Below are 11,143 nucleotides of genomic sequence, written 5' to 3' on the forward strand. Positions count from 1 at the left end.
TGTCAGGGACTTCAGTTTTCTTAAAACCTGCTAGGGTAGCTATGTTCCCTAAATTAGTGCTATATCTTGACTAAATGTCTGCATGTGAAGTGGAATTTATTTATGGCTCATAAATGAATTGGTCATCAGGGTCAAAATGGTTACATTATGAAACCTGTGTTGCAATGATGCACAAAGTTTAAAAAGACTGACAGTCTGCAGCCTCAACAGGGAAATAACCATCAGCCTCTACTGCAATGATGAGGAATTCTGCTTAGGACCACAAAATCTGGTGTTCCGGCCATGGCTCTCATTTTAAACCCATGGTAAACTAGTGTGTATGCTAGCCTGGTTGACCCTGGAGTACTTATTTGTTCAAAAAATGTCAACCACAACTTTTGATAGCAATAAAATCAGTGGAAAAAAACAACTAAATCCAAAATATCCCAACTGCAGTTAGGTAGTAGTGTTGTTGTTTGGGTCGTCGGGATTTACCTTCAGCAGTTTGAAGATCCTGCCTCCCTTGCACTGCTTATTTGCATCACCGGTTCAAACACAGAGTGAATCGCCTGTTCTCCACCCAGGCTTCTGTCGCTCGCCGTTTCTTTGCCTGCAGGTGCAATGGTCCTCTGAACTTTACATGACCTCTAATGCAATCTTTCTGACTTTTTTATTCTCTCAGCGCTCTTGTTTAGCCTGAGAGCTTACATATTATATATTGTGCGTTACGTGGAACTCATCCAAACCCATCTATTTTAATTCAGTTTTGCGTCCTCGTTACTTCCCCGTTCCACCGGAGCGCCGGCGGAGGAACAGGTTGAAGTGCACAGCAGGGACTGCCGTGTCTAATTTTCCATTTATTCTGTTCTCTTCTTTCTGTCCATCCACAGTCTTTCTGATTAATTTACCGCAGCACTGAACTTTTCAGCACCCTCCGAATGTTTTTGCTAGGCTATTGTGAGCGATAAAGTGCATCACCCACCCAACGAAACAACCTAAAGTTTAATCGGCTGGGTATAGAGGAGAAATGTTAAAACGGGACAGAGACTAATGAGTAGGCTACAATTGGGGAAAATGATTTTTAATAATGTTCAATTTAAATAAAAATAGTGATCAATCATCTAGCAGAAGAAGTTTAGTTAATGAGTTTAAGGCGCAAAATGTGGTTCAGGAAAAGTTTTCTGTTAAAAAGCTGTGTAGGCAAACAGTTGATAGTGCTGTTGTCTCTCTCAGCGTCTGTATGACAAACGACTCCAGGACTTTTAATGGATAGATGTGCGTTTTTCTGGTTAGCCTACATTTTAGACTAATTATTTTTCATACCTGCCCTCTCTTGCCTCACTTCCTCGCTGTTTTTGTTCTTCAGTGGCGTGGCACAGTAGCGTCCAATTGTAAACATACATATATTATATCACTCAATCGCTTCAATGGATTCGGGCTGGAAACCCCGCCCGTGGGCCGTCCCTTGTCGAGGCATTATATTATAGCAAGACAAGCGTGTCTCCGGAGACAGATCAGTATTCTGCTGCTCCAGACTGAGGCTCAGGGTGCCTCCAGCGCTACAGACGAGCCTTTACAACACATAAACACACAGAGACATTGCTGCTATCAGGACTGCTACACCTGCTCTGCTGCTCAGTTGAGACAGGACTGTAACGTAGGAGACACTTCAGGAAGAGGATCATCCTTCGCTTTAAAAAATGAAACTTGAAGTTTTCTCTGCGCACCACTTTGCTCAGAAGCCGCTGGAGCTGTGCATGGAAGCAGAGGGAGGAGTTCCGTCTCCTCTATCCGGGGACGAGCTGGGGTCGGACGGGGACTGCGTGGCCAACAGCCCGGCACCTGTCACCCAGAGCGGTGACGCCAGCAAGGGTAAACCCTACACCCGCAGACCCAAACCCCCTTACTCCTACATCGCCCTCATCGCCATGGCCATCCGGGAGTCCAGCAGCGGCCGCCTCACTCTGGCAGAGATCAACGACTACCTGATGAAGAAGTTCCCGTTTTTCCGCGGCAGCTACACCGGCTGGAGGAACTCGGTGCGCCATAACCTGTCACTAAACGACTGCTTCCTCAAAGTGTTGCGGGACCCATCCAGACCCTGGGGCAAGGACAACTACTGGATGCTCAACCCGCAAAGCGAGTACACCTTCGCTGACGGGGTGTTCCGCCGCAGGAGGAAGCGCATCGCCAAGAGGTCGTCAAAGGAGCAGGAGAGCCTGGACACCCTCAGCGAGGACACCCGCCTCCCTGCCCCGGAGGAGAGGGTGGGGGCCAAGTTCTCTAGCTCGTTCGCCATCGACAGCATCCTCAGCACACCCTTCAAACGGAGGGAGGACAGCTTCGTTGATGCAGAAACCCACGCCTCCCGGATCTACTGGTCCCAAGGGCCTCACGTACTGCCTTACACTATGAGCTATCCGGCACAGCACACGTACCTGTCAGAGGGGGCGTACAGCAGCACAGAGCCCAGCAGGGATGCACTCGCATACCTCCAGCAAACAGCACCGGAGGCCGCTCTCCATGCGCTCAGGATGCCCAACAAGGCGCGAGGTTTCCATATAGACTCTTTGCTCTCATAAAACACCAGGACTGTTGTCAGGCTTGTATGTTTTGACCCATGATGTGCACTTTTGTGGGCGCTCTTAGCTTTCAGTGCTTTAGCTGTTTAACTTTTTTAGTTTGTTTGTCTCACCATGATTACTGTAAGTCATTTTGCAGTGAAAAACAAACATGACGTGTTGTCAATATAGATCCAACTGTGGTGACTCAGCAAATAGTTGCTGTCATCACAGGACATTCCACTGTCTGCCTGTGTTTGTGTGTGTGTGTGTGTGTGTGAGAGAGAGAGAGAGAGAGAGAGAGAGAGAGAGAGAGAGAGAGAGTGCGTGTGTTTGTATTCACGTATCCATGGTTCATTGGTCATTTCTACTGTATGACGGCAACCAAGTGCCACGTTGAAACTCTTCATCTATTTATATTTTCTTGTTTTGTATGAACTGCTGTATAAAATATTGTTGTATATATAAAAATATTGACTGAGCTGCGATGAGAAATCACGTGGCTGCACTAGAACCGCATGGAAATGCCCAATGTTTTCCTAAGATTGATTCATGCATGCCTGGTATTTTTATGAATAAAAAACGTGAAACAATGGGACCCTGACTTTCAATGAGTTATTCATTACAGACATGAAAGGGTGTTTGTCAGATCAGAAGCAGGTGTACAGATCAGCGGGGGCGGGAGTGAACGGGCCTTGCACCTGTTCAACAGGAGAGATAGTCTACTGTAGATTATACCATAAAGGCAAGAAAGGAGGAAACTGTTGGTCTCATAATCTTTTGAAAATGAACTCCTAAATCAAAATCATCAAAGTCAAACTAATAGAGGTAAAGTACAGTAAATCCAGCATACTGCCTTTGGGCTCCTCTTACACTGATACCTTCAGTACCGAAAATTCTATGAAAATACAGTATATGGCAAAAGGAAAGGTAGTCTATTGACATATGACAATCAAGGCAACAGCTTGAGTAAACAAATAAAACAGGAGACCATAAAGATTAAACATCAAAACAATATTGTTATAATCACCACGGTATATTGTATTATTGTGTCATGCACATACACGTGCCTAGCCCACATAAGACACCAAAAACACCGCTGCAGTGGTTAAACATTTGTTAGACTAGAATATAACTTCTCACATTTAATATTTAATTACAAACAAAGACTTTTGTCTCAGACTCTATTAATCTGCCACAAAAACGGTTTCCTGAAGAACTCATCAGAAATGAAGGACATTTGACAAAAACATGTATTACTGTTGTTGCCATCTTTATATTAGTGTCTATTTTATAGGCTATATTAACAGCCCAATTATATTAATCTGTTCACTGCTATGCGTCAAAATAAAAATATTTAAATGATTTGGTGAAGCAGTTGGTTCTACGTTGTGATCATAAACTGTGTTTACCAAAAACAATGGCAGAGATGCGGTGTGGTGGTCATCAAAAACTAACAACAGCTATCATTTTTTATTGTTTATGCTCATTTTTACATGCACACACAATATTAACTTCAACAACAGGCGCCGCAGCGTCCTGCAGGCTGTTTACTGCTCGTGTCCGGAGGAGGCTGCAGTTGCTCTCCGCGGTCCTGAAACAGACCCCTGACTCATTGGCCGTTGACGAGCTATAGGCCTAGTTCATGTGAATTTCTGGGTTCTTATTCCTCTAACTTCAATATAAAGACGAGAATACACAGTTTGTTGCCCTAAAGGTAAAAAGGTAGGCCTATTTATGTTATTTCTCGAGCCCTGTGTATTTGGTTGGTGTGAAGTTTAGTGTAAACCTTTGTCTGAGAGTTTTCTTCAAAGGTACGCAGGTGAAATCGTGAGATCATTTTGTTGCCTTATGTTATCACAAAACAAGAAGAATAATGCCACAAAAATGAGATGTCATTTTCAAAATTTCAAAATGCTCTCTGACAAAGTTGTGTTTTTTGTTGCAATTTAATGGAAAGCGAGTGTAACCTTTTTATTATTATTATTTTGTTTAATCATTATTCAAAATGACAGATCCTTCATACAGATATTTTATAAGATATTAAAAGACAAAATTCAAGCAACTTTTTTAACCTGGTGCTGGAGTTTTGGATATAAAGTAATTCTGACGTAGGTGGATAGCCTAAGTCAAAACGAATATAAAAACTAATACATAGCCGGTATTTTTGTTACAGCAGTCATCTCAGCATTTGCCCATCTTTTTAACACCCTTAGAATGGCTGAGTAGGCCTGCACCTATTCTACATGTCATGTGCCCCTACTGATCGTTATGCACATAAATTATGTTCAGAGCGCACTGAGCAGTCTGACAGGTGACAGGTGAGACTCACTTCTGTTTTCAGGGACAATGCTGCAACCTGCAGGTGAAACGCCAGAACAGCATACCTGTCTGCGGGGCTGTCACGTGGCTCAAGAGAATCAGAAACAGCTTTATTGGCAAGTAGGTTTACACATATAAGGAATTCAGTTTGGTGTTTTAGTGCTTAGTAATAAACAATAAACACAGCAGGTAGAAACATATAAGAAAGCTATACGATAAAATAAGACACACGTTCTCTTAGTGTCCCTACATTGCTCACGTCCTTGGTGTCAGGACGCGCGCTCTTCATACTTGTAAACAGCATTTCTCAGCACTTACATTTCAGCCGGTGTCTGTTTCGACCCGGTCCACATCATACTGCCTGAGAAGGAACTCAGGCCTCTTCCAGGGCTGACTGCCTCCGAATAAGGCCCACAGTGTTATGAAACTAAACTTCAAGGCAGGCACAATGTTAGGAAGTCCAAACAGTCTGTCACTCCGGCAAACTGAACCGCGCCTGACCTCCCAGAGTCCCGGAGAGGCAGCTCCAAAGCTCCCGGCCCAGCCACAGGAAACACAGGCGGAGCGGCCAGGAGAAACCCCGAGCAGTCGAAAGAATATTGGATTACCGTTAAAAGGACCTGAACTAGTATTCGTTATTGTTTTACTTGACATACGTTGTTTATTATAGGCCTATTTACTATATAAGCACAGTAAAAAAATAAAAAATAAATAAATATGGGAGATTAAAGACAGCCCTGCTTATTATTATGTAGTTTATAAACATTTTGTTTGCAGATTATTTGTTTTTAAATATTTGTTGATGCTTATTTTTAGTAATATTATAGGGTTCTTAAGATTTAGTAATATACTTAACTTAAATATAGTATCATAGTAGGCCATGGCGATTTTATTTTTAAATGTCCTGAAACAGGTTACCTGAGGTCAGGCATGACAAACACTTCACACAAATCTCATGGAGGTAATATTTTATGGGGGGTAAAAAATACATTTCAGCCTAAACATGAAAACAAACAGAAGGCCTTTTTGTCTCGGAAATAGGCTCATATGGGCCTCCAGCCGTAACTGTATTCCATATCAAAAACACCTCTGAACAGCTTTCGTGGTGGCCGCTGATCACTTGATATTTCCAAAAAGCTAAATTAGGAAATCACATAATCTCGGTGCGTAAAAGCAGTCGGAGCGCCGTCTTCAAAGCGCTCCCAGAACAAAGATTCCCTCTGCAAGCCAAAGCATCCTGATCTCGGCGGGGGTCATAAGTTTTGATGTCGCAGGAAATTTCTGGGGCCGTTAAGATCCTCCATACTGCGCTGTGTGTCACGGTGGAAAATGATTTTATCCGCACATCCTTTGTTGTGCAAAGTGCAAAGGTTATTGTTGCTGGTTATTGTTTGGAAAACCCTCCAGGCTATATCTAAACTTTAAAAGGTTGTGTCGGCAAACGCGTGCACAGAAACAGATTCGAGTATGAAAAATTAAATGTGAAAAATATTTAACTATGTTTTTTTTCCCTGCAGTTTTCATTGTTGGTGTAGGGGGTTGTTTTATATAGGCTACAAGCCGCGGCATGGGCCCGTGGAAAAGAAAGACACAACAAATATAACAATTACACTGAAATATTACCTATGCAAGACTGTAAACCAATAAGTATAGTAAAAAGAAATCGTGACAAACATGCACAACACAACCAACAAAGCTCTCAATTTAGGGACAGCAGCAATATTTCATGTTTTTTTTTGTCTTCAAAGCCCAATGATCTCCCCTCGGTCGCAGCACGGATGTTGATATTACCTTTATGGGATATATAACTCCATCATGTTGGACAAATCGGTGTGTGATGTCTCCATAGGGGAGGAAACTGTCGACGCCCGCTCGCCTAATTTCGCTTTTCTCTCTCTAATGAACGTGGGGCCCATGGGACCGGCTCTGGCCCGGGGCGGTAAGCTGACACTGGCGCGCTGTGTGTGGTATCCAGGGCCGGGCTTGATGGAAAAAGCCTGCTTCCACTCATGTCAAAGTCATTTACTCAGAGCAACCCCCCGCTTATGCACGCACGGTAAAGACCACCACCTCTCCATCTCTCACACTCCTCGCCCCAGCCCGGCACCGCGACAGTTTGTTTTTGTTATCCTCTGGACCAGTTTGGGAGGAAATTAGGAGCAAAATAATACAAATAATACAAGATTGAGCGTTTTTTATTGCTTCACAGCGATGCGTTTGGGTATTATCTGCCGCAGATATATGAATGTTTTGGGCTTTATGGTTTAAACTGTAAACTGGACCTTTTTCACATACTGTGGTGCTTATTCGTGACAGGAAAATATATGATCTGTGACACATCGGGCTGAAATCACAACTTCATACATGCAGGACCAGAGGGGGGAAAAGTCGTTTTTTAACTTGTGCGTCTGGCGTGTGGCGCTGTTGATTGGGATGTCTGGGGGAGGTTTGATAGATGGCTTAATTGCGTGTAGTCCGAACTTGGAGAGTGGGGGTGGGAGGGGAAAAAAGATGACGAGGAGAGGAGAGAATGAGGAGCTTTAAAGCTGCTGAGAACGGTAAGTGGACGTGGTCCAGATTTGACAAAAAAAAAAAAAGGGAGGGGGGGGGGCTCTATTCGTCACTGATTTCAGGGAGATTTGCAGGCGCAGAGTGCGGATGAGGGGAAGAGGTAGGGGGGCTCTTGCAAAGGGAAGAAAGATTTATGAAATGATAGGTGGTCGAGCTTTGTTTGGCTTGACTGCTGCGCGCAATAAGTCGAGGGGTTTTCGTGTTTCCTCCACTTGAGGGATTATTAAGGCGGTCGATGGCCACCTGGCGCGTCACACAGCACCACTTAGCGCCGCTGTGACACCCAGTGGAGCCTCTGTGTCGAGCTAAACCCCTGGACACCCGCTCCCCCCACTCTCTCTTCCTCTTCCTCTCTCTGTCAGTGCGTACCCGCCGTGCGTTCTGCATGCGTCAAGGGAGCACCGTGCGTAACGGGAGAGTCGTGCGTAACTGGACACAGATTCCACTCCATTTTGCGCTCGGATTCTGAGGACCACTGGCTGTGTAACGCTCACTTGCAAGGACACTGACCGCTGGATCTCGATATATTTCTCTTCTGAAACCCCTCACTACTCGTCTTTTCTCCCTCCCTCTCTTCACTCTACGCCAGTCGTACGTCAGAGTTGACATGACGACCGAGACCCCTCAGCAGCAGCTGGACCCTCCGCCTCCTCTGAGATCTAGCCCGGCGTCCGGCGTCCTGCACCCCGCCATGCTGAGCCCACAAGCCGCTACAGAAAGTTCGTCCACCGCCATTAAAGGAAAGAAGACGAGCTCCGGTTTACGGCGACCGGAAAAGCCGCCTTACTCATACATCGCTCTCATCGTTATGGCAATACAAAGCTCCCCCACCAAACGACTGACACTCAGTGAGATCTACCAGTTCCTCCAGGCTCGCTTCCCATTCTTCAGGGGCTCATATCAGGGCTGGAAGAACTCGGTCCGGCATAATCTTTCGCTGAATGAGTGCTTCATCAAGCTGCCCAAAGGGCTGGGCAGGCCGGGGAAAGGCCACTACTGGACCATCGATCCGGGTAGTGAGTTCATGTTCGAGGAAGGCTCGTTTCGTCGGAGACCCAGGGGCTTCAGACGAAAATGTCAAGCTCTGAAGCCCATGTATCGGATGATGAACGGCATAGGCTTCGGCACCTCCATTCTCCCGCAGAGTTTTGACTTTCAAGCTCCATCCGCCTCTCTCGCCTGTCACGGAAACAGCTACAACTTGGACATGATGAGCAATTCAATGGCCGGGGGGTACGACGGGCTGAGCGGCGGCCACCACGTACCACACATGTCTCCAAGCCCGGGCTCCACATACATGGCGAGCTGTCCTGTGCCGCCCAATGGGGAGTACGGACCGGACAGCAGCAGCAGCCCAGTCCCGTCCTCTCCAGCCATGGCGAGCGCGCTGGACGGCCACTCCCCGTACGCCAGTACATCCGCACACTGGGCGTCCTCCGGCGGGTCCCCCTACATTAAACAGCAGCCTTTAGCCTCCAGCAGCCCCGCATCCTCTGGTTTACACTCCGGCATGTCGCCTTACTCCCTGGAGCAGAGCTATCTTCACCAGAACGGCAGGGACAGCCACACCAGCGACATATCAGGTACCACAAACTCACTTATGTCTCACACTGGAGAGGATGAATCCCGTCTAATATATTTGGAAGTTATAAAAATAACAAGTGTTATATGATAATAGCACACAGCATGTCCACCTCATCTGTAAGACAGACAGCAATATGCAACATTGAGTTTCTATCTGCAGCAGAGGCCTGTGACGGTTTCAAAATGTTTTTAAAGAGTAAAAACTTAATAATGAATTACAAATGATCTAAAATCAGGATTGTCATGCTTATTTGAAATAAATAATACCATTAAATAAATAACACAATATATAAAAATGCCATAGAGGAGTAATAAAATGATTACACTTCATCATTTAATAGCTACTATTCATTTCCACTGAGCGATATGAATTTCTGTATGACTATTTTCCCCTTATTATTTCCGTCTAAGCTTTACTAAGCTCAACAATTTGGGGTTACAAAAACCTCAACAATTACAACTTATTTTATTGAAAAAATAAATTTGCATTGCATGTTTATTGTATAATACAACCAACCATAAAACCTACCCAAGACCGTGCACTAACCTGAGTTAAAATTAACGTTTTAAAAATTCGGATTGTAGTTTGTAATATTTGTCTCTTTAATCCACAGTCTGCAGGATTGTCTAAATCACGTCTGGCCAAAAAACAGCTAATTTGTGATCGCGTTCTTAATTCACCTCCCCAGTTCATGCTCATTTACTTTAAACATAACACACTGAGGCTTTACTAAAGTCTGGGGATTTCACCGAGGCTTGTAACTCATGCTGGAGCCCGAAAGGGTCCCAGAGGTTAACTAAACAAAGACTGTGCAGGTCGGACCACACCGGCAGAGGATTTCAACCACCGCATATCCACAAGAGACAGACGGCCTTGTTAAACTTTACGCAGCGTCCTTATTGAGGCTGCACGCAGGATAAGTGTGTTCGTCTGCACAGTACAGGGTCGGTAACTGTACTGTCAGTCAGAGAGGCTTGTGTGTTGTCTGTGAAAACGGGCGCAGGGCAGCGAGCTGTGGCCCGGAGGATAAAGCCTGCTGTCTTCCCCTGAAAAACACACTCACATCTGGAGTCCTTATGACCTCTTGGAAGCCACAGCCTCCCCATTTATTTTTCTGTTTCTGGAAATAGAGGCTCACTTACAGACACAAAATGACGGTCACTGAGTCTAATTTAAATATTGTTGCAAGTTTGGTGCTCTCCAGGGGAAAATGACTCATATAGACAACAATTATTGGTTATAAATCGAAATAAAAGCGTTAAAGTCATTTTAAAAATAGCGGTGCCTTTTAAAATACAAATGAACTCAGAAATGATTATGCCATCTCCTTGTGGGAGGTGTATAGAAGGCAAATGTCCCAAAAAATCGTTTTAAGTAAATAAATAACCAATTTCAGTAACTGTACATTAAATTGTAAAGATGAGAGGCGGTTTGGGGAACATTATCATTTTTAATAATAATAATAATTTATATAATAATTTTAGTAAAACAAGACCTTATCCTACTCAGCAGCCAATTGTGTTCCTTTTAAAGCCATGTGACAGAATCAGGGCAACTTTTGTCGCAGTTTTAAAAAAGATTGTCAGATATTTCAGTGGTCAGTCATTCATCAATCCACATTTTACATCCGAACCAAAATAAATACAAATTTTGCGGTTTATGAAACATCTTTAGGGTATTTTCTGTTTTATTTTAAAGATACTTGACATATAAAACGTCAATTTCGGGTCGCAACAAACGATAATTATCTTTCACACAGTTTTTGGTGCAGAAAAATGTCCTTAAACTCGGTTGAAGATGCTCAAAATCAAATTAATAGGATGTTCATAAAGCATAGTGATATTACTGTACTCACTTCTTTATTTACATATATTTGAATTTTTCTCTGTCTCTTCTGCAGTGGGGATTCCACGCTATCAGAGCCATTCCTCGGTGTGCGACAGGAAAGATTTTGTGTTAAACTTTAACGGCATCTCCTCCTTCCACCCCTCGGCTGGCGGATCCTACTATCACCATCACCACCATCACCACCCCCAGAGCGTCTGTCAGGACATCAAACCCTGCGTCATGTGAGCTCACCTGTCTCTGTGGATTTCAAAAAAAAAAAGGCAGCGCAGCGACGATC

The 11,143-nt window shown here is 44.4% G+C and overlaps 2 protein-coding genes across 2 annotated transcripts; both read left to right on the top strand.

Moving 5' to 3' along the window:
- Positions 1–1,603: 1,603 nt before the first annotated feature.
- On the top strand, positions 1,604–3,115 carry foxq1b (forkhead box Q1b). Its single transcript, XM_046050356.1, has one exon. The coding sequence runs from the start codon at positions 1,680–1,682 to the stop codon at positions 2,559–2,561; it is 882 nt and encodes a 293-aa protein (XP_045906312.1). The 5' UTR covers positions 1,604–1,679; the 3' UTR covers positions 2,562–3,115.
- Positions 3,116–7,900: 4,785 nt separating this feature from the next.
- foxf2b (forkhead box F2b) lies at positions 7,901–11,121 on the top strand. Its single transcript, XM_046050161.1, has 2 exons — positions 7,901–9,016; positions 10,919–11,121. Exons 1-2 carry the CDS (start codon positions 8,041–8,043, stop codon positions 11,089–11,091), a joined length of 1,149 nt encoding a protein of 382 aa, XP_045906117.1. The 5' UTR covers positions 7,901–8,040; the 3' UTR covers positions 11,092–11,121.
- The last annotated feature ends 22 nt before the right edge of the window (positions 11,122–11,143 follow it).

The sequence above is a fragment of the Micropterus dolomieu genome, linkage group LG05, assembly GCF_021292245.1.
Source record: "Micropterus dolomieu isolate WLL.071019.BEF.003 ecotype Adirondacks linkage group LG05, ASM2129224v1, whole genome shotgun sequence".
Taxonomy (NCBI): domain Eukaryota; kingdom Metazoa; phylum Chordata; class Actinopteri; order Centrarchiformes; family Centrarchidae; genus Micropterus; species Micropterus dolomieu.

What these genes read in the sequence shown, in the direction of transcription:
- foxq1b (XM_046050356.1), top strand. Translation starts at nt 1,680, where the DNA reads ATGAAACTTGAAGTTTTCTCTGCGCACCACTTTGCTCAGAAGCCGCTG.
- foxf2b (XM_046050161.1), top strand. Translation starts at nt 8,041, where the DNA reads ATGACGACCGAGACCCCTCAGCAGCAGCTGGACCCTCCGCCTCCTCTG. An exon ending in CCACACCAGCGACATATCAG is followed by an intron (nt 9,017 to 10,918) that starts GTACCACAAACT and finishes TCTCTTCTGCAG; the next exon opens with TGGGGATTCCACGCTATCAG.